Source organism: Corapipo altera, unplaced genomic scaffold (assembly GCF_003945725.1).
Source record: "Corapipo altera isolate COAL_440 unplaced genomic scaffold, ASM394572v1 45, whole genome shotgun sequence".
NCBI classification, from domain to species: domain Eukaryota; kingdom Metazoa; phylum Chordata; class Aves; order Passeriformes; family Pipridae; genus Corapipo; species Corapipo altera.
Window position 1 is genome coordinate 12,986,689 of NW_020884877.1, and position 22,519 is coordinate 13,009,207.

General features: G+C 36.6%; 1 protein-coding gene across 2 annotated transcripts; it reads left to right on the forward strand.

Moving 5' to 3' along the window:
* Positions 1-37: 37 nt before the first annotated feature.
* Positions 38-22,102, forward strand: CIR1 (corepressor interacting with RBPJ, 1). 2 transcript variants are annotated; one of them, XM_027636396.1, is made up of 10 exons: positions 38-221; positions 893-987; positions 1,517-1,590; positions 2,526-2,539; positions 2,636-2,691; positions 3,048-3,096; positions 3,304-3,421; positions 17,254-17,360; positions 18,803-18,888; positions 20,511-22,102. In XM_027636396.1, exons 1-10 carry the CDS (start codon positions 150-152, stop codon positions 21,235-21,237), a joined length of 1,398 nt encoding a protein of 465 aa, XP_027492197.1. In that variant the 5' UTR covers positions 38-149; the 3' UTR covers positions 21,238-22,102. The 2 variants fall into 2 exon arrangements, with proteins under 2 accessions (XP_027492197.1, XP_027492198.1); XM_027636397.1 differs by lacking the exon at positions 38-221 and adding an exon at positions 290-376.
* Positions 22,103-22,519: the final 417 nt, after the last annotated feature.

Below are 22,519 nucleotides of genomic sequence, written 5' to 3' on the forward strand. Positions count from 1 at the left end.
GGCGGGGCCGGCGGCGCCCGCGGAAGACCCGCCCGCCGACCCGGAAGGCCGGGCCGAGGCGGCCCCGGAGCATCGTAAGCCCTGTCACTGCTCCTGTCCTGTGTCCGTGAGGGAGTTGGTGGCTCCCTCGCTCGCTGCCCGCCGCCGCCATGGGGAAGTCGTTCGCCAACTTCATGTGCAAGAAGGATTTTCACCCCGCCTCCAAGTCCAACATCAAAAAGGTGAGGGGAGGGGGGGTGGTGACGGGCTCCCGGCACCGCAGCGGCACAAGAGAGGCTCGTCGGCATCCTGGGATGGGACCGGGGCTGGGGCTAAGGGAAAGGAGGGAGCAGGGAAAATAGGAAATACTTGAAACGTCGGGTTTTCGTGTCCACAGGTGTGTAGGACTGTCGCGTTTTCCTGGCTCCAGCTTTTCAACACCTGATCCTCAGGATAAATAGGCACCATGCACCGTACAGGAAACCACCTGTCACGATTGTGCCCGTGTTTCGTCCATATTTCACACCTAACCAACAGGTCTCTCCTCCCCAGAACTGTGTCCTGGACTTCCGAGAGAACCTGGGGTTTGGGGTCTGGGGGACTTCGGCGAGGGAGTGACACTCCAGGGGAAACAGTGACACGCTCAGGGGGTTTTCTGAGCCGACTTTTCTCTTTGAGTTACCAAATTTTCTCCTGTCTTTTCAGTTTGTAAACGTTGTTGGGAGTTACAGTTTCTCAAAATTACTGCTTGTGGGGAGTTGCAATACTGGATTAAAATAATGTATTTTATGTGATTAGAATGGTAGTCTTCCCTTGTTAAGTATAGATTACGCCAGTTGAGTTTTTATACATTAATGTATTTTGTGATAGTTTTTGTATTTGTTTAAAATAGAAACCTAATTGTTTTAATTAGGTATGGATGGCAGAACAGAAAATATCATATGATAAGAAGAAACAAGAAGAATTAATGCAACAGTATTTGAAAGAACAGGAATCCTATGATAATAGGTGAGAACTGGCATAAGATCACACACTTCTTCCTGCTCTTTCTTGTTTTCATGGTAGTGAAGGCCATTTTACTGTGAGCAATTTGAACTACTGTCTCCTGTTGACAGTAGTAGTAGGAGAGGATAGTGACTCATAAAGTGTTGTCTGATTAAGCAGAGGTCACAGGAACTTCTTTAAAGTGGCCTGCGTTTGTCTTCTAATTAGTTGCAAAATATGTTGCACAGAACAGCAGAAAACCTTGTATAGTTATACATTTGTATCACATAGAAATCTGTGTTCTTAATTCTGTGGACACAGAGTTACATTTCAGCTGTGATTGAAATGTGTGATTTTTGGTACACCATGGAGCATGCAAAAACATTGACTGGTCTCTCAGGTCTGGTCTCTCTTTTGATACTCAGCTTTTGTTACTTGCATTAAGAAATGAAAAAATGCCAATTTCATACTGCATGTTTCTTTTTGTTTTAGTAAGTGATATGGGTGTGACTGTTTTGTGTGTAACACCTCAGGCTCTGCTCTTTTTATTTAGGTTGCTTATGGGTGATGAGCGTGTGAAGAATGGTCTTAATTTCATGTATGAAGCCCCACCTGGAGCAAAGAAAGGTACTGTGGTTTCCTGATTCTGAGCAGTACTGCAAAACTAAAAATCTTCTGAAGAAATAAGCACAGTGTTTTTTATTTTAAAATAACATGATCATAGTGAGGTAATGCAAGGAGGTATTATTATTTTAGTTCTTCCTTTGGGAATATGCAGACATATATGTAGTATGTAATAATTTTGATTTCACACTTCTTTAATTTTTTTCAAAGAGGATGGTTGAGGTTTTTTTAAACAATGGTTCAGTGTGAAGGGGAAAAACAGATAAAATATCTTTCCAGGAAAAAGCATAAATTCTGTCCTTGACCAAGGGTGTTTCTTTAGCCAATTTTAAAGCTATTGGATGGGGAGGACTAGGCTTTACCAAGGCAATGACTTGGACAACACAAACCTGTATTTTGGCCTACTCTCCTTTGTAGAAATAGCAGGTTGCTTTTGTTTAAAAGTTATGCCCATAATTCAGTCTGTTACTTGTCAAATATAGGAAATAGCAGCACAAAAATTTAATTTGCAGAAGTTATATAAGTAATAAATACTGAGATTCTCTAGTCAAAAGGGCTGCCTGACCTGTCTCTGGGGAATCTGACCATGCCTGTGTAGTGCTGTCATAAACAGAAGTTACTAAGTACCTGCTAAACTTTTTAAAAATATTTTAAGTATTGTTACTACTCTTGGAAAAATATATTTAAAATTTTTTACTTGTATGACAAATCAGTATAATTTTAGAAGATGATTCTGGGTTTAGAGGATTTATAATTGTATCCTAGAGACTGATTATTTTAAGTGCACTCTATTTAAATAAAGCTGCTTTCTGAGTATTTGCACTATTGATAAGTATAAAGCATAAAATGTTTTGTCTTCAGCTTAGACACCACCTGTATTTTACATACATAATTAACATATCATTTCTTTTCTTTGCATGATTTCTGAAAATTCAAAGAGGAAACAAAAGAGGTATTTCATTAAATCATTTCTTTAAGTTTTCTTCCCACTTACTTAAAAAACATATTCTAAAAAAAAATCAAACTTACCATGTTTTCTGTTTTATAGCAAGAAGGAGAAACTGAATACAAATTCGAATGGCAAAAAGTTGCCCCTCGAGAAAAGTAAGATTTCTGGATTTTATCTGAATAAGTTTTTTTCTTCTTACTTACCTTTTATATCCTTTTCCTCTTTTTCTTTTTTTTTCTCTATTTTATTTTTGAACAGGTCACTTGTGTGATCTTTTCATGTCCTGACATTTAATTAGTAAAACCTGCAAACCTGGAACTATTTCCTTGCTCAGCTTTGGTTTTTTTTGACTTTTACATCCGTGTTTGAAAATACATTAAAAACAGTATTTGCAGGAATTATATCTCTGAAATGGATGTAAACTTAACAACAAAAATTAGTTTTGTGTATGTTTTTTTTTTTTAAATAACAGTGAATTGAGTATTTGTTTTCTTTTGTGTTTGTGTAACAGATATGCTAAGGATGATATGAATATCAGAGATCAACCATTTGGTATCCAGGCAAGTTACATAAATTTCACTCTGTGGATGTCTTGAGTATGTTTCAAATGTTATCTAACTGCAGAACATTCACATGGACTCTCTTAATTTTGTCATCTGTTTCTCAGTGAGTTTAAAAGCTTCTCTTATGCCTAATAATGCAGATATTTCTGTAAATTTTAGGTTGTATTTTTAGCTAAATTGTGTCAACTGGTTTTTTCCCTTTAGGTGCGGAATGTGAGGTGTATCAAATGCCACAAGTGGGGTCATATAAACACTGATCGAGAATGTCCCTTATTTGGCCTCTCTGGAATTAATGCGAGTTCAGTCTCCAGTGATGGGTCAGGTAGGCAGTGAATGTCTTTTAAATGTGCTGCTTAGACACTTGGGGGGAACTCATCACGTTTAATTTTAGGAGGTTTAATTTTATGTTTCAAAGAGTTGATGAAATGGGGAAAACAGTTAATTCCAAATGTGGGATCCACAATTTTGAGTTAATTATTTCAAATTGCAGGGACCTAATTTTTAGATTAATAACACATTTAAAAAGACTCCATAATGACTGTTGCTTTGATCCTATCTGTGGCAAAAATTGAGAAGCTGCAATGAGACGTTTTATATCAGAATGGCAAAATTTGTGTCACCAAAAAAATGGATGGATTGTCAGACTGTCTCAGTTCAAATTCAAGCAAACTACATGAAAAAGCTGGAATATATCACTATATCTTTATTAATCACTCGGTAAAAGGAGAGGTTTGTGGGATTTTTTTATGTAGTTGTGCTTCTATAAGTGGATTTCCAAACTCCTGGTTTCCTTTCAGCTGGCTTCTTGTTGCTTCTTGAACTACAATTTTTTTCTTCTATTAGTTTTCCTCTTACTTGAAGTCACACATCATTTAGTGTTAGATTAGGTTTAAAGAAGTGGATATTAGCATTCAAATTGAGGTGTTTTTTTTTTACCTACAGTACTTCATTTTCTGTGGGTTGACCCAAGTCTGTAACACTTTCAAGATTCTTAAAATTGTGGCACGTTAAAGAAACATCAGGTAGCATGGGGGAGTCTTCAGCCTTGCTGTACTGTTGCTTTAAAGCCATGTGTTGTATCTTGGATTTTGCAGGGATACCATTACAGTTGCACACTTGATAGCATCAGGTTTTCTTCTATCTTTGTTGAGGTTATAACAATTTTATGTAGTATTTAGGCTACAAACAATCTTGGTTTTCAGAATTGGGTCACTTAGATATATAGTTTCTTTGAGATGGAGCCTGGAAGATTTGAGTTAAAGGAAATGGTGTTTCTTACTCTTCTTTTAGGCACTGTCTGGTGATTATGCCATCACATTACTCATCCTGTAGTTGACTTGCTCAGCCTTTCTATTCAATAGGTTATAATATTAAATCATTTTCTTGCCTGATTCTTACCTTAGAAAAAATTGTGCTTAGAGCATTGTAGCTCTTGCATGTCAGATATCCTTCTGTGCTACAGAACTCACTCCCACCCCCCCCACTCCAAATGACATGTGTAAATTTTGGGAGTGTTTGGTTGAGAAAGCAGAAAGTATTTGTACATGCTTGCACAAACCTGAATGTGGACTCCTTATTATTCAGCACAGTGTAATACAGACACATTGCAGTGCCAGTAGAAGATGAGCTGCTTCTCTCAAACCTTACGAGCTAACTATGTGGGTGTAGGCAGCGTTTGACTGCTGTGGGTGTTTCCCGCTTGGAAAGGTGTCCTCCAGATTGCTTTTTAAACTGTCTTTCTAAGCCTAAAGAGAGGATTTCGCATATATGATGAATTTTGCATGAAGGAAAGTGATGTGAAACTACTTAGATGTTCTCACACTGCACCACTGCCCTCTCATTTTCTACTCTGGAACTTAGAAGATGGTGTGCTATGCTGATTGTAGGCTGAGGAAGGATTTCAGGGAATAGGGGTGGGCGACAGATCAGGATTTGTATATATAATTTGTGAGACACTGTTCTTGGGTTTGAATAGTCAGCTGTAATGATACTGCTGCTTTCTCTTTCTTTCAGGGAGACTATGTAAAAACTCTGTAGGGAAAGTTCAAAACAATTTAAAATTGATTTAATAGCAAATACAAGGCTTTGAGAAGGTGGTAGTATTAATTACATCATCAGATGAAAGGTTTTCTGCTTTTTGTAACCTCAGGAATACAATCCTTTCATCAACTTCTAAAACTTCACCTGATTTAATAGCAAGTTAAGTTACACTCCTTTGACTTCTGGAAATTCCACGTGTGTAAGTGAAGCACTACAGTTACGTGAGAACATAAGTTCTTGAATTCACTGCTTTTCTTAAGACTCATAATTCATCCATGTGGCATGTTAAAGCTTATGTCACACATTTAAAAAAAAAAAAAAAAGTGGGATTTTTAATCAAAAGCCTGACACCATCCCATGTGTTGGCTGGGATGAGAGTAAGTAATTATCTTTGCATTGCTGAGCATCCTCCTTGGTTGTTACAGTGCTGCAGATCTGCAGTGAGCTCTGCTGCATCTATTTCCACCTCCAAGAACCTTCATCTGTTCGTCTATGCAAACATATCTCCTCAAGCTCTGCTTCTTCCTGCTTCTCTTTATCAATCATTGCATGCACTCCTAAGCTGCTTCTTTGTCTCTAAACTAAATGACTGATTATTTTTTATTATTTTATACTACTGCAAAAATGTCTATTGCCACACTGTTCTTTAGACTGACTGGAACTCTAGAAAATAGTATTTTGTAAAGGACAGAGGCTTTTTATGAGATCATCCTTTTATGGAACCTGTGTTCTGTGTTTTGTGAACTGCTTATGAGGTTTAAAAAACTCCTTGCACTTGAAGCAAGTTGAATTGCATGTGAATTGCTTCCCACTGGCACCTCCCTCCATGTGTCACAAGTGTGTGTCTCCTCATGCTTAGAAAACTGGTAAAAAGCATGTAAATAGTTTTTAATTTATTTTGATTGTCAGCTATTGTGATTGTCAACTACTTGGCTTCTAAGGTCAGATAAAGTCAGTACAATTTTCCTGAAGCTGTCTGTTAGTTTCTAAAATGTAGAGGAAAACACATACCTCTAAACAGAGCAATGAATAGGGATTTCAAGGATAGCGAGTAGTATACAGCAGGTATGGGTATTAAACTTATTTGACTGGGCTTTTTAATAGCTAAATGTGTAAGAATACATTTACAATGAACTCTCAAAGAGTTGAAAAACGTGCTAAATTACTAGAGCACTTTGAAAAGTCAGGAAGTATTTCCATATTTAGCAGGTAACTGGAAGCTTGTTTCTAGCTTGTTTTTCAGGAAATTGAAATATAAATATTGTCTCATGAATGAAAGGGTACAGCTGAGAAATATAGATATAATGAGAATAAAATTTCAGTACAATAGTCAATATATAAGGATTCCAATTAGTTTGTGAAATTAATTGTATTAGAAGAACCAAATTTACATTATAAATCACTGAAACTTTGTTTTTTAAGAGAAAATCTTTGCAATTTTTTATAAAGTCAGTGGATAAAGCTCTATTGCTCTGAAGTTATTTACTTGGCAGCACTTCATTGCTTCTGATTTGATTTATACTCTTTTCATCCTAATTGAAGTCACTCTTGCATCCTTTTCACGCAAATTGAACAGAATAATTTTTTTAGGCAGTGCGTGGTAGTTACACTACCTAAATTTAGGCGAGAATTCTTCAAACTTCGAAAATACTCTCCCTTGTTAGAGCACACCATACATCAGCACAGTGTTGGGAGACTCTGGTCTGTGTACAACAAAGCATCCTGGCTGGTAATGAATCTCTAAGCAATCAGTGCTTGGGAATACTTGGTCTCATGGTGCTGGATCTGTTATTCTAAGGACATCACTAATTTCTGCAGAAATAGGTTTTAAGAAATGGTCTGACTTCTCTGTCAGAGACTTCTATCAGGCCTTGATACAAGTTTAGCTTGTGTTTTGTTCTGAGTTTTTCCTGCTTCAGAAAGAGCAAAACAAAATATCTTATTTGGACTTGGATTATTTTTTTGGCATCAGAGTTTGTTTGAGTACAAATAAATGAAAGTGAAACTCCTGTGTCTGATGTAGTTGCTTTATCTGTAGTTCTTCTCTTTCCCTTTAAGGAAATTGATTAACTGGATAGACTTTTATTTTTTTCCCACATCATAACCAATATAGGCTTTTTCTTTCCCATAAATTCTGTAAGCTGTGATTCATTTCAGCAGAAGGATAGTTTTCTTTGAATCTTGTGTGAAGACTACGTTGTAATCTTCCTCTTGGCACATAAAACTGATTGACAATTGCTGGTTTGGATTCAGTGTTGAATATCTCATGTGCAAAGACTGGTCACAGATTTCAGTTTCCTCTGGTGGAACTGCTGCAGGGCAAAGCCTCTCTGTGGCACAGAACTGTATATTGCTGTCTTTCAAGATCTGACATACATTGCAGTGCTCCAGCAAACAAAAATAATTACAATTGGTGCCTTAACTTAGGCATGGTGGCTTGGTTATTTTGCTTCTGGGACCATTTTACTAATCTAGTAGTAATTCATACAAAAAATAATAATTTACCATTAAAAAAAACACCTATTGAATACTATCTCACCAGTGACTAGAGATTATTTTTGCAATAAGGCAATTTCAGTGGATGTGGTTATCATGGGATAATCACACCCCTGGGGTACAGCCTTGTCTGTAATCTCCCAGGAGTGTAATTATTTCATGATAACTGCACCCCCTGGTGTTGCATTATTTCTATTATGAAATTCTTCATTTTAGATATAAAGTAACTTACTTTGATCACTGGAAACTGCAAAGTAGTGTTAGGATGTTCCAGCTGTGAGGCTTACAGAGACCAACTTAGAAGATTTACTTCTCCTTTACAAAGCTAAATTAGGCAATCAAAATGCTTTTTTTGGGCTAAACTGATTTACAGGGTGTTTTACTGATAAAATCCTAACTTTCAAAGTTCAGACAAGATGAAAATATCCATTGTGCTCCTGACTTTACGTGCCACTGTGTATATATGCATGTATGCAATATGTAATACAAACCAGCAAAAAACCCCAGATCACTAGCATCTCAAAGCTTGCCCGTTTTTACAATCCATTTTTATCGTTAACCAGCAGCATCTGTTGTTTTTGTGGTTTTCAGTGATTTTTCTGTGAATTCTGAAAAGCCTTTGACTTGATTAGAACAGAGATTATTAGGTGTTCTGTGCAAAATGTTTTGAAGTAATACTATTATTTTACTTCAAAATTTCCTTCAACTTTCTTGGTCAGGTAAAGTTAGGACAAACTGAATACCTTTTTTTTTTTACCCTCTTCTTGCCTGCAAGCAATCTGTCTTGTTCAATGATGGTTTAGGCAGGTGTGTGGGGGGTGGGATTACTAAAAAGCTATGAGAGCTTGAATGCTTATAACTTATTATATAATAAATATTTTTTAGAACAGAGAGCCGACTATGAATCTTATACTTTCTTATGAAGTAGGAAGTAAGGCTGGTGTCTCAAATAGGGAAGTAATTGTATGAATAGCACAGTTAAAAGTGGGATGGTAACATTAAAAAATGTTCTTGTGCTCTTGGCCTATGAAAGCTGAGCCTGGTGAGTGCTGGGCATCCTTCTCTGCTATGGACTGCTTTGAATGTCTTAGAGCTGCCTAGAATGGCTTAGAGCTCACATGTGATCCGTGCAGTAGAATTACTGAGAAGAAACTACTGTAAAGTGCTTAGCACTTTGTGGAAAATTCAGGCACACAATGGTAAAACTGTAGTGGAGCAACATGTATGTGTATCTAGTGTCTTATGGTCTACCAAGATAAAGAAACTCCAGGTATATCTATGCAGGTGCCCCCTTCCAAAGACCCATTAGCAGCTCCTACAGTTTGTGTTCTCTCTTTTCATCACCTGAGTACCCCTAAACTAATAGTGGTTGTGGTTTCCATCCATCTATCACTTAGTGTGTTCAACTAATCTTTAGCTTTTGGGTAAGATAGATTTAGATTATCAGTCATGCAGAGACAGCAAAAAAGGAAATCTAGGTCTATTTTACATAATGTCTGTATCTCACCGCAGTTTTCCGGTGACAAACATGGTTTTTGTTTCCCAACAGATAAAGGTCTGCATTGTATTGAGAATGCAGAAATTTATTTAAATGTTCTTTTGAATCTATAATAACAAACAAAAGCTATTTGAATATGTAAAGGGTGAATATTTGTATAAATGGTCATCTGTAGAAACATACAGTGTGTGAAACCTTCCTTCACGATCTGCAGCTGAGACCTTTGATTGTTAACAGTAGGAACCTTAACTAAATCTTCACATAGTTTAAGAACTGTCACATTTTAGAATAATCCTCCATTTATGCTTCAGAAGCCTCAATATTTGGTGTGAATGCATAAAATACAGATTTCTATTAGAAGTCTTGTGCTTAGCACTTAAGCAATAAATATGGATTCCTCTAGCAGTTTGATAATGTTAAATGGTTTTTACTATTCCAAAAAAGTAAAAAGGAAACTCAGGTTTCTCTGAAATACTATATGACAAAAGCATGGCAAATTACACTGAAATTCTGTGCTAAAGTGTTAAATACAGTTAAACTGCAGGCCCTCTGAAGAAGAGCTAATTAAAAGCTAGAGGTTTTAGTCATTGATTTCAGTCAATGCCAACTGCAGCAGTTGCTTTGATGTGTAATAATGGTCTAAATGCAGTCATCTCTGAAATAGATAGAAAAATTATCAGTAAAAGATGATCAATTCTGAAGTAGTGGAGGCAGCATAAATTTACTCTGTGTCATGATCACATAGTTTTGATAATAGTTCTTTATCCTTTATATAAAATAAGTGTCTACTCTTATCTCTATCACAACCACAATAAAAGTTCACAGACTATGCCATGTGATTAAGCTCATTCTGTAATTTTTTTTCATTTTTTGTTCAATTTCCTTTTAAGCCATATAAAAATTACCATATGAAACTCTGTGGACAGAACAAAAAAGTGTATGGATGCATTGACAAAACTGTCTATGCTAATTTTAAAGTTAGTTTCTCTTCTAAAGCAAAACCTTAAAAGCATTGTGTGATATGTTATGTCTTTGCTACCACCCAGGGAGGCAGCATTCTCAATTCAGAGTGTATTCATCCTTCATATGATTATGTGCTAGACTAAAACCCACCAGCAGAATGGTTTTCTAAAACCTAGTTAATGTGAAAGAGGTGTTTGTGTACTCCCTGCATATTTTTTTATTTACTTTTCACAGCAAAGCATGGCTTTAGAATCACTGTTATGTATAAAATCAAATTTCATTTTGGAAGAGTTATGGCCTCATGTGGTCCAAGCTACATATTAAAAAAGACGAAGACAACATGCTTTAGGCCTACTTTGATAACAAAAAATATGTGGTAATAAAGGAGAAGCCTGGAGAGTATTTTGTCCATGATTCATAAATTAATTTTTAAACATGGTCCTGTGGAGTACACTGAGTGTGACGTATACTGGCTGATTGACAGCAGGTACACAAGTGTGCTTGGTTTACATTTATGTTCATGTAAGTTGTCTCTCTGTTACCAAGTCAGCAGAGATCTGATGGTGTGATGATGGTGATAATTTTAGATTAAAATGATCACATCTGTAAGCTAAAAGATGTCCCATGCCAGAACACATTCTCAGGAAGGGGAAGCTCTAGAGAAGCCCTATTCTAAATATTCTGTTTTGATGATACACAAAATGAGCATTAATTAAAATAAAAGTAAATCATCATCACCATCATGGCCGGGCTTCACGAACGAAGATTTGGGAAGGGCTCTACCCACGTTTGTTACAAGCGTGCTGGTGGCTAAAAAGTTGCAAAAGGCACAGCAGAAAGACTCCTTAGATGGTATATTCTGCAAGGCACGGTTCTTTCTGTGTTGTCTTTTCTTCCCAAGATTGATCCTGCGTGCGTTCTCAAAGGCATCCGCAGCGTTATAGATGGTGTGTCTCCAGACCTCCCTATTTGAGGCCAGAGTAGACCAGTTATGTTGGTCAATATGGCCAAGGCTGAGATGTTGTTTCAGGGAGTCCTTGTATCTTCTCTTCAGGGCTCCTCTCTTGTGGCAGCCGGTGGCAAGTTCACCATAAAGCAAAATCTTAGGGAGGCCGTGGTCCTTCATCCTGGGGACGTGTCCTGCCCAACACAGCTGTGTTCTCAGCAACATGGCCTCAATACTTTGTGACTGCTGCTTGTTCTAGAACAGACGTATTAGTCACATAATAAAAGTAAGTAGTTGTAGTTAAAAAGACACCATGAAGAATCTACTACCTTTTCCAGTAATTTTGCACAGAGCTTTCTATTTCATTTCATGACAATACATAGAATGGCCTGGGTTGGAAAGGATTTTAAATATCATATAGTTCCATAGCTGCAGCTACTGTGTAAGTACAACTTACTGTAATTTCCCCTTCCACAGATGGGGATAATGGTTACAATATTACTGGTTCTTATCTCTTTGCTTTCCTTATATATTCCATAATAAAAATCCATTTAAAACTTAGTTGATTGCAAAGAATAATTCAGTTTGCTCATCTGCACTGGTGACAGTAGTGGAAGTTTTTATCAATAAATTGGGCAAATACTGTCAATACTATGCATCATGAGTAGATGGAAGTAAAACTTCTATTTTTGGTGATACTGGCAATCATACCATTATGGTCTGTCCTTACTACCACAGAAAGTGTAGCAGAAAAAGTGGTATTTAATCACAGTTGTTATGAAAAGATGGTTTAGCATACTGTTTCCTCATATTGGATAATTTGAAAAATGTGCTTTACACACTCTAAGGGAGGCCTGCTGGATAGTGTGTTAGAGCTGGCATTGCTCTCCTAAGGACAGGCCTGTGCCTGTGCCTCTTAGAGGAGACTTCTGGCAACAACATGGTGTTACATCCACTCTGCATTTGTAGCTTCAAGGGAAGTACAGACAGAAGAGAAAACTAATCGCAGCTACAGGTTTCTCTTGTTTCTGGGACAGGAGGGAGGTAGTAATGCAGGGTGGGAGTGCTTGCTGTAAGGTAGGCTCTTAAGTAATTGAAATCCGGAATTCTCTTCTCCTCCTGGTTGCTTAGTAGAAGCAGAACTGATTCTGTTAAATTGATCTCAGTTGTGTGATGAGAAATTGGAGTGATCTTCATTCTAAAAAAAGGCAAATTTACAGTATGTTATAGAAATTCTAATACAACAGCCTTCTGCAGTCCACTATAATTGATGCTCATATAGGCCTGAGAAAAAAAATTATTTACATCTCTTCTGTTTATTTAATTATACAAGTATTATGAGATTGCACCAATAGCTGTCAAACTAAGGTTGCACTTGGGTTGTACTTTGTGAAGACTCAAGTCGTTCTTTTCACACTTCAGTGAATGGTTTGATTTTTTTAGATTTTGTGCCCCAGCTCTTTGAGTCAACTAAGCTATCTGAATTTTACCCTTATATAGTATCTTAAGCAGAAGATAACAGAGAGAATTAATGCAGCAAGAACTTCTGTGGGAAGTAAGAAGCAGGAAGAAACTCTAACCTATTTGCTTGGCAACACTGTTTCTTGAGAAATATAATAGCAATGAAAAAATATTTTAAAAATCCTTTGGTAGGTCTTCAACTATGGAGCCTTTTTTGTGCAAGCTCTTAATATAATTTTAAGTACCTGTAACTGTACAAAAGTACAAGTTACAGGTTACTTACAAGTTACTACGGCTTAAAAATAAATATCATATGCACAAGCAGTTAATTACACTATATGGCGAAAAGCTTTTCCAAGACCATGAATTTTTTTAAGCAGATAAATGTATTAGTTTTAACCAAGTGTCATCTGGAAATGTTTTAAAGATTTTTTTTCTCTTTTTTTTTCCTATCAAAATGCAAATTTCAGAAATAAGCTTGACAGTCATGTTCAAAAATAGCTAGGTACTGTATTTGACTTCTTTCGGAAAGAATAAGAAACAGATTGTAACTTTGAACTTATTTTTAGTTTGCTGATGAAAGAATGCTGAGAGACTAGTTGTCAGAAGTTGTAGCAATCAGCTATTTTTACAGGGTTCCTATATCTGAAGTTCTGCCTGCTCATGGCACAATATCATCTCTAGATGATTTCACCTGCAGGAGATCACAAAGGTAGCTTCTTCACAGGTTGTCTCAAGCCCATAAGGAATGCGTATGTGAGGCCATTGATGGCGTAGGAGAGATTCTTTGCAAGTTGATGGGTGCTGTTCAAGAATAAGTAGCTATCATCATAGCCAAAGGTTTTAGCTGACTGAGAGCCTCTCAGCTCAGTTTTACTGTCTGTTTAACAGCTGATGACTTAATTGTTACATACGGCTATCAGATACTCCTAGTACAGTTTTGTCTGACAGTCTTGAAGGGTGATGACATAAGTGTAGTAATAAACCAAAGACAGGCTGAAAAGATTTACCTCTTTGGGTTACCAGGCAAGCCAGGTTTCCTCACACTGGGCACAGTCACATCTCCAACAAACAGGAATCCACAATCAATTCACACCAAACAAAGGAAGAGGTCCTCTGCCAGCCAGTATACTGGTGGCTTCGAGGTTTAGACTTTAACTGCTTAATAGGGAAGGCAAGGACACTTCTGAGGTTTTCAAACCTTTGTTAAGTGAGGTTCAGTGTTTTGGATTTCTTTTACAGTTTTTGTCTCATTAGCCAGGGGAAATCCCCTATTTAATTTTATAGTGTAGAAATGGGAATGTGATTGTTTGCTCACAGATATTGGCATCTACACCTTTTAAGACTCTGTGAACAAGCATCCCAAAAAGAAGTATGTTACAAGCCTCAAGGCTGGCACATAAAATAGTTCTGCCCAGGAATCCTGGGAGACCTCAATCTGTCACTGATATTTCAAAGAAAATCATACCTGCTTATCAACATCATTAAAATATAAATCAAAAGCGGTCTGTTGAGGTATGGATGGGAAAAGAAAGTCACCAAGCATTAGATTCCTTTGATTCCCTGCAAAGGAATTTAATTACGAGAATAAACATTTTCTTCATTCTCATGTTGCAGAAAGTAGATAGTAATAGAAGTTTGCTATTAAACTGTGCAACCATTGTCAAATATAATGTCTTAATTGAACTTCTCAGCCTGGACTTGTAACCAGGTAGAAAACAGTCTCTTTAGACTTCCCAGATCAGAGATTGTTTTCTCTCTAGTGTCCCTACAGCTGTCTTGCTGTCATTGGGCAGCAGTGCTTCTGAGAAGCTCAGCAGCATTAGCTGTTAAAAAAAAAAGTGTGAGCAAGTTCACCTCTGTCATCCTCTCAAAAATGTTAATGTTTTTAAAACTGCAAATATGCCATGGTGCAAGAGGTGTCCTCCATAATTGACGTTGTAGACAGCTGCCTGTGTCATGCCTGGCTGGAGTCTGCACACAGAAGGGTTGTGAAATAGGACTGTATTTTGACTCTGCTTCCATTTATGGGGTTGGTTTATTTTCTGAATCTCATTTCCTAGTGTTTTCTAAAACCTTTAGTTACAGTAAAAAATAATGTACTTAGAAAAGCTTAATGGAGATTCTTGCATCTTCTCACAAGCTAGGCTGAACCTAAGTTACTGTTGCCCTCACAAATGTGAGGGAGACCAAAACAGGAATAATTTATTTCATAAACCACTTCAGTTCGAGTTTCTGTAGGGGCATTGCATGTAGCTTGTATACGTCCACAAAACAGGAATAATGGCAGTTTGGTAACTGTCCTTGTCATGGTAATACTGCGTTGCAAATAAAATATTGTAGGTAGAGCTATGAGTGTCTCTTTGACATCATTAGTATACAAGGAAACAGAAGTCAAATAAATTTATTTTTATCCTGGCTTACTTTCCTTCTAAGCTTACCTGTGTTTTTGGTTTTTAAACCTAGTGCTGATTTCACCTGTAAAAAGCACATGGAAGCTAACTCCAAAGTATGTTGGATCCCAGCTTGGGCAGCCACTCTGGCAGGTCTCTTGTTCACTTCTGTGGATCTGTGCGTTACAGCACAGCTGACATCCACTGGGCACAAATGCAAAAAATCAGTAGTGTTGGGCATTCATTATAAACTTTTTGTGTAAAACAGGAAGTTATTTTGCTTACCTCTTTCCAGTGTTATGCACAAAGAATGCTAGAAAGGTTTTTGTCTAGAAACTAATTTTGAAATGTGATTTTGAAGGCTGATATGCCTTCATGCCTCTCTGGTCTCAATTCTGTCCATAATCCTCATATGGAAACATAAGGTTAGGGCTTCTGTCTTAGTTCTTTTGCAAACCTCTATAGATTTGGACAAGGTGTATTTCTCTATTTATGTAATCACAGTAATGAGAATAATTAAGTATCAGAAACACATCAAAATGTGTAAAATGCTGAGACACTGAAGGGGAATACCTAAGGAGTTAATTAAGTTACTTTATTAGGCAGTGGCTCTTACTGACTTTGAATAATAGGGGTATTCCAGCCTTCAACTGTTGAAGTGTCTCTTTGGTGTGGTGAAATCTTCTTTCATGACTTTATGCTTTGTCTCCATTTGGCTTCCTCATAAAAAGTATTTGACTGAAGTCTATGGCTGGTTTATGTGAACTTTTCAAATCAAGGCATCTTCTGGTACCAAATTCTGTGTTTAGGTGTTTGTCTAATATTGGTTTCTGTTCCAGCCAGAGTAGATTTGGGCAAGCGGAGCAAGGTTTTAAATTTGAAATACACGAAGATGTAGACACTGGAGCCTATATACATTAATTATTTGTCTATTTACAATTACACTGTAACCCGTAAAAAGAAAAAGCACTTTTGGTAAAGTATATGGGGGGATGGGGAATAACCCCTTACTTATAAAAATGTAAACTCAAGGAAAGACTAAAAGGTATCTCATTAAAAAATTCTTCTGCCTGGCAAAATAAAGAACTTGTGCGAAAAAAAAGTAATGCAAGGGCTCCTTAAACCATTTTCAAAGTTTTTTCTTCCTTCCTGCTTTATATGTAGGCCTGCTCGTTTCTGCAAGGTAGTGTATTATATGGGAAAACTAAGAAGTTGACATTTTTTGAGAAAGTGCTGTATTGCTTTCCCTATATATTCCATAGTGAAAATCTCCTTTACTTTTCATACTTGTCTGTGTTAAAAATCTAAGAGTTTTGTCAATCTCCACAACTAAGAAACTCTTAAACCCACAAAACAGGATCAGTATGTTTCATAAGACTAGTTAATCTTATAATTTACAGTAGTTTACTGCAGTGATAGTAATCGTGTGCTCCATGCTCTCTTATGCATTCCTCCTAATATAGATTTATCTTACACAGGAGTGCTGGTTCATTAGGTTAGCAAGGAACTGGGAAGGAAATTTACTGCAAGTGACCTAACAAGAGTGAATGTTTAGGGTGAAGAAAAAGTACCTAATCAGACAAGTACATGAAGTTTTGGTGATCATGGGGATTCAATTAAAGCATTAAGAGTGAGTTACAGGGTTTATAAATTATGCAGTCAAATCTGAATGATACATGATACATCCTGTATTGTACTACTTGTTAGATGTTTGCAAAGAAAGCAAGCATGTGCTTAATCCCAAACACCTACTCCAATGGAATATATAGCATAGTTTTTAAGCCAATAAAATCAGAACTCTCTGAGGAGGTAACAGTCTAGAGACTCGGCATATTTGGCAGTCCCTAGAATAAGTAAGGACCTAGATTTTTTTTTTCATGTATTTATATTCCATAAGTATACTATGTATCTGATGTTACTTTTTACATTGAAGTACAAATATTTGTGTCATTATGAAAAATGTGTTACTAGTGACATATTAGAAGTGCATTTTCCCATTGTTTTAAGGGAAAGGAGGCAGCTAAAAGTCTTACTTAATGCTCTCTATTTAGGTTTCCTGGGCTTTTTTACTATAATAAAAATATATTACTAGACTTACCTAAATATATTGTTTTCAACATGACAAACTTACATAAGAGAATTCCCTTGTACTTAAAGAAAAATGCAATTATTTTCCATTCTGAATCTTCAGACTGCTGTTTTAGAAAATCATATCTGATTATTTGCTCAGCAGAAGATTATTGAGTTGATTCAGCTGTGATTTTACTTAACAAAGCTTCAACTGAATTCCTACTGTGGAGTCCAAAAAAGGTAGAGAGATATAAATGATACATTCAAACTGTGATTTTTGTGAACAGGGCCATCAATGCACCCCTCGGAGCTAATAGCGGAGATGAGAAACAGTGGGTTTGCACTGAAACAAAATGTACTGGGGAGAAACTTGACCGCAAATGATCCATCACAGGTAATACCTTTTTACCAGTAAGCTGAAAATGTCTATAAATCTAAATGTGATTGCTTGTGAATTGTTACTTAATGTTTTCAAATATGCATATCCATAGTAAAGCTGAATAGCTGTACCAGTAGAAAAATATCCATAAACTTACAGTTTTCCAGCTTTGTTTCTGTCAGAACGGTGAATCATAAATTACTTCTTTTAAAAGCACATATAATAAATTAAATCCCTGCTCTGGGTGAATAGAAATTGAATTTTTCTTGAAGGTGTGGTTAGGGGTTTTGCTGCATCCTTCTGATGCAGTGCTAGCTTTTGGATGAAGTTTGAGGCCATATGCACAAATAATTACTGCCAGGAATGCTATATCTGAGGGAGTTTTTTTTTCGCTTGATTCACTATTGTTTCAGTTATTATATCTGGGAGTGAAAATGTTCAATTACCTTTACTTAGTCTGCACAAAGTGTATTTCTAATTGACGTGATTTAACAAAAATGTAAAGTGAAAAATTAATATACACTCCTTGAAATAACCTTTGTTCATATGGCAGGATAGTCAGACCACTAGTAAAGAGGGGATGACTACAAGCTGGTATTGAGCTCTTCATTAAATCAACAATTAATTCATTGTGTCTCCTACCTTTGCCTTTAAAAAAAGCTACGTAGCCCAAAAATGTAGCATATGGGCACTGTTAAGTGAATCATGGTGATACCAGTATGTTTGCTTTATGCTAGGTGTGCAAGGGTTTCTTTGGAAAAGGTTTTTAATCTTTATTTCTTCTTTTCCCTTCTGAATGTGACTAAAATTAAAAACATCACTCTGAAGAACTGTAGTGTACCAGATGCACATAATTTGAGGAATTCAGGGTCTTCAAAGTAGTTATGCTTTGCTGATTGCGTTACTGTATGTAGATTATATGATTACAGTATTTTGCATTGCTAGAACACTTTATGAACATTTAAAGACTAATAACACAACAGTGAAGTAGATGTGTTAATACCCATTTTCCTAATGACTAAACCGAGACAGAAAAGTAATTTGCTTAAATTACTCTGAGTTCGAGCAGGACTAGCATCTTGCCTATTCATCCAAGCATGATAACAACAGAGTGACTTATCCTGGGGAACCGTGGGCTCCAAAATTGGCTCATTTTTTTTAACTATTTCAGAAATGTTTCTTTCCCTAGCAGGGCTTTTTTCATATGTTACTAATAACTCTTGTTGTGTAACCCCCACATTATAACACCTACTCAGCTTTGAGACAGAATGTCAGGGTTTTTCACTCTGTAGTGGGTATGCTGCTCTTTAGAAAGAGTCTCAAGCTGCCTTAGTAATAAAGTGTATTTGTATCTGTGCAAAAATAAGATACATAGAGGCATCACTTTTAAAACAGAAATCTGAATGAAGATATTATTTTTATATGTAATAACTTAATGTCTTATTGCATTCTTCTAGGAGTTTGTTGCAAGTGAAGGAGATGATGATCCAGAAGTTGAATTTTTAAAATCACTGTCAACCAAACAAAAACAGAAACTTTTAAGGTAGGTGTGGTACCTAGTGGAGAAGTTCTGTATCACCTGTAGTTGTGACTCCATGATTGGCACTGTAACTCTTTGGTGCCATTCAGCACTATCAGTACAAAAAAAATTAGCTTGGTTTAACATACACTTGACCACAAATAGCATTTTGCAGCATGATTTTTTTTTCATCTGTTTGTTTTATTTTGATGTCTTTGTACTGGAACTCATTTCCAATTTAACTGATACACCGAAATAATAATTGGCTCATTGAAGATGCTGTCAGTTGCTATTTTAAAATATTATTCTGCACTCCATTGTTTACAGTATCTTCTTCTGTGATTAAAAATTCTGTGTTCTTTTTTAATGGTTTACAATTTGACAAAGTTTATCTTCTGCCATGTGGTTGAACTGAATGTGACCTTGCACCCCAGGGCCAAGGTTGGCCCAGCTCCACCCTGTGCTCGGGTCAGGGTTTGCAGCTCACTGCCCCCTGAGGGTCTGAGTTAATGAGGTTTCCATGCTTTGCTTTTATCCAGCTGATTTTGTGTGTCACACGACTTGCGTTTTTCTTTTCTCTGTTAATTTGCAATGTTATCTTGAAATAACCTGAAAATTATTCAAATCAGAAATAGCTACTACTGCATACAGGCATACAGTTAAAATGGTCTTTTAAGGTTAAAAGATGTCATGTATACAAGGAGTGGGAGGAGTGGAGGAAGGTGAATGGCTAAGGTACATAAGTAAGTAGGTACGTATGGTATTCACATATATAATAAATACTTCTTCGAAAATAGTTGGCATATTTGATGTTCCTTTTAAATAAGGAATGTGTATGTAGTTTGAGTCATTTAAAATGGTATTTTGTTTGAACTTCTGCTGGCCCAACACGTTGAAATTTTTATAATCCTTTATATTTTGAAAGTTGAAGTTTAGTAAATATGTGGCTCCTTTAGATTTTACTAGTCTGAAGGGATTTTTTTTAATACACTGAAAGCAGTTTCACTATTCAGTCACTGGTTTTTTTTTTAGAATAAACACAAAAAGCAAAATAAAAACTATGTGAAAATAGTAAAATAGCAGTGAATGCATGTGCATGATGGATTGTATTTACATATAGAAAATATAAACTTCTAGTTGTGGCAGAAGAGATAACTGAAAATACCTGTATTATTTTCCTGGAGAACTCAGAGATGTAGGCTTTGGAGTCTCAGTTTTCATTATTAATTGAAACTGAATACTAATTGCATTTTTTCATTTTCAAAATCTCTTTTTAAAATGCACAAACAAAAGCAGCAATGATTTTCTAAAGTTTTCAGAGCAGCCAGACAGGGGGAAAAAAAGGACTACTGAATGTATTTATTCATAGTTACAAGGCCAAAATTGACATTAAAATTAAAGAATTAAAGAATCATATTACTCTTGTTTCGAGGGAACAGCTGTGGACTACTTACTATGGGTAATGTCAGAGTAGAGGTTTTAAAATAATACTTTGCTAAAAGAGGAGAGGAATTCAACATATTTATATGGAAAAGAGTGCATTTGGGTTGGTCATCAGAAGTGGTGAATTTTAAAAGAAAACAGCTTTGTAATTTAGGATATCTTAACACACTGATTGTGCTACTCTTTTATTTTGAAAATAAAAGGAAGTTGGATCGTCTAGAGAAGAAAAAGAAAAAGAAAGACAGAAAGAAGAAAAAGCAAAAGAAAAAAAGCAAAAGTAAACACAAGAAACATAAGACGAGATCCTCTTCCTCATCCTCCAGTGAGACTTCAGTAAGCAGCAGTGATAGCGAGACTGACAGCAGAGATAAAGCAGCACAAAAGAAGACAGATTCTAAGAAAAGAAAAAAAGACAAGTTTTCAGAGGCTAGCAGCAGCAGCGATTCAGAAGGAAAGGCAAAGATGAGGAAGGAAAAACTTTATGAAGATCTCTCCAGTAGTCACGGTAACAAGGACAAAGATAGGGAGAAGTACAGGCTTTTAAAGCAAGATAGTTCTGCAGAGAACAACAAATGGAACTCCTGTGAGGAGGAAAGAAAGTCCAAAAGCAGATACCATAGCACCAACACGAGAGAGAGTGAAAGAAAGGAGAGGGACGGTAGAAACCAAAGCATGAATGAGGGGAGCAGGAGAAGCCCTGGCACAAGTCATAGCAGTTCCAGGCAAAGGCACATAAGAAAAAGTCCAAGTCAAAGCCCCGGTGAAGAGCGGCACCGGAGAAATGAAACCAGAAGCCCCAGCACAGATGTACACAGAGAGAAGAAAAAAAAATGTAGAGAAGGCTATGGGGACAAGTGCAGTAAAGTGGAACAGAGAGAAAGGAGCAGACGCAGTAGAAGCAGAAGCAGAGAGAGGAAAAAAAATAGATAATGTAGAGGACAGGTGCAAACAAGAATGTCTCTGGGTTTTGATGAATACCTTTAACAAGGGCTCAATTACATACTGCTTTTCATTTTCCAACCTCTGTAACTAGCATTTCCTACGTAAAGCCAACACCATCAATTCTATCATGTTGGAATATTTGTAAATTAGGTATAAATGTTATGGTATTTTTCTTACTATCTAAATATGTTTATTGGCAAATACCCCTTCTATACATGCAGTAATTCATAGACCTGATTTTAGGGTTTTAAAATATTTCAAAGCAGTATGTGATACTCTTGGATTGTCAGTGGTGATTTCTGTTTAGACACAACTGTGAGGGGAAACAGAGAGTAAATCAGGAGGAGCCCTGAGATATGCTAACTGCTAATAAACGTTTGAGATAGTTCTGGAAAAATGACTGCTTCAGATATCAAAGCATTGTCTTGTAGAGGGTTTTGTTTTTTTCATACTGAAGCATTTTTCGTAAAGTTCTCTGTAAGAGATCAATTTCATGAGTTAGAACAACAGAGCAGAGAGACATAGTTCACATAAGTGTGTAGCCAACATTTTTTGGCCTCCTGCAGTGTACAGCTTGGTCAGGGCTATCTAAACATCTTGAACCCCTGTTGGTATGTGTCAGTACAATGTCAAGTTTTTGTTCAATAATCTCTCAAGACATGAAAAGAATATTTACTGCCTCAACTGTTTCAGGTATTTTCTTGTTTGTGGTAGAAAGTTAATGTAAATAGTCATCCTTTTGTTTTCATGAAACAAACTTCCTGTGTTTTTAATGATTGTCAGTCATTTTCTGCATACACTGCTATGAAGATGAACTTCCATAATAAAATACCTTATTCTTTAAAACCATTAATAATTGCCTTCTTCTCCAGAGTTCTGAATCAGTACAATGCACAAGGCAACACTTCACAAGGTTTTTATTGCAAAGCAAAGGTTTCTCTGCCCTTTTAGGATGGCAGATGGAAGTACATTCATTAGTGGACATGTGAAAAGGAGTCACTGTGCTCAGTATTCCAACAACTTTCTTATCCTCCTCACTCACAGGACAAATGGGACTATCTTTTATTACCAGGCCACTTCTACTTCTTAAAATGGTCACTCAGAAGATTTTCAGCATCGCACAGAGTATAATAATACATGGTGAAAGTGACCTGGCTTATCGTCTAAGTGCATGTGAAGAGTTTGAAAGGGTGAACCATTAAAGGATGTCACCTTTTCAGTGTGTTGCATTAGGTTGCTCCAGGCGTTCTTGCTGAAGTAGCTGGGAGTT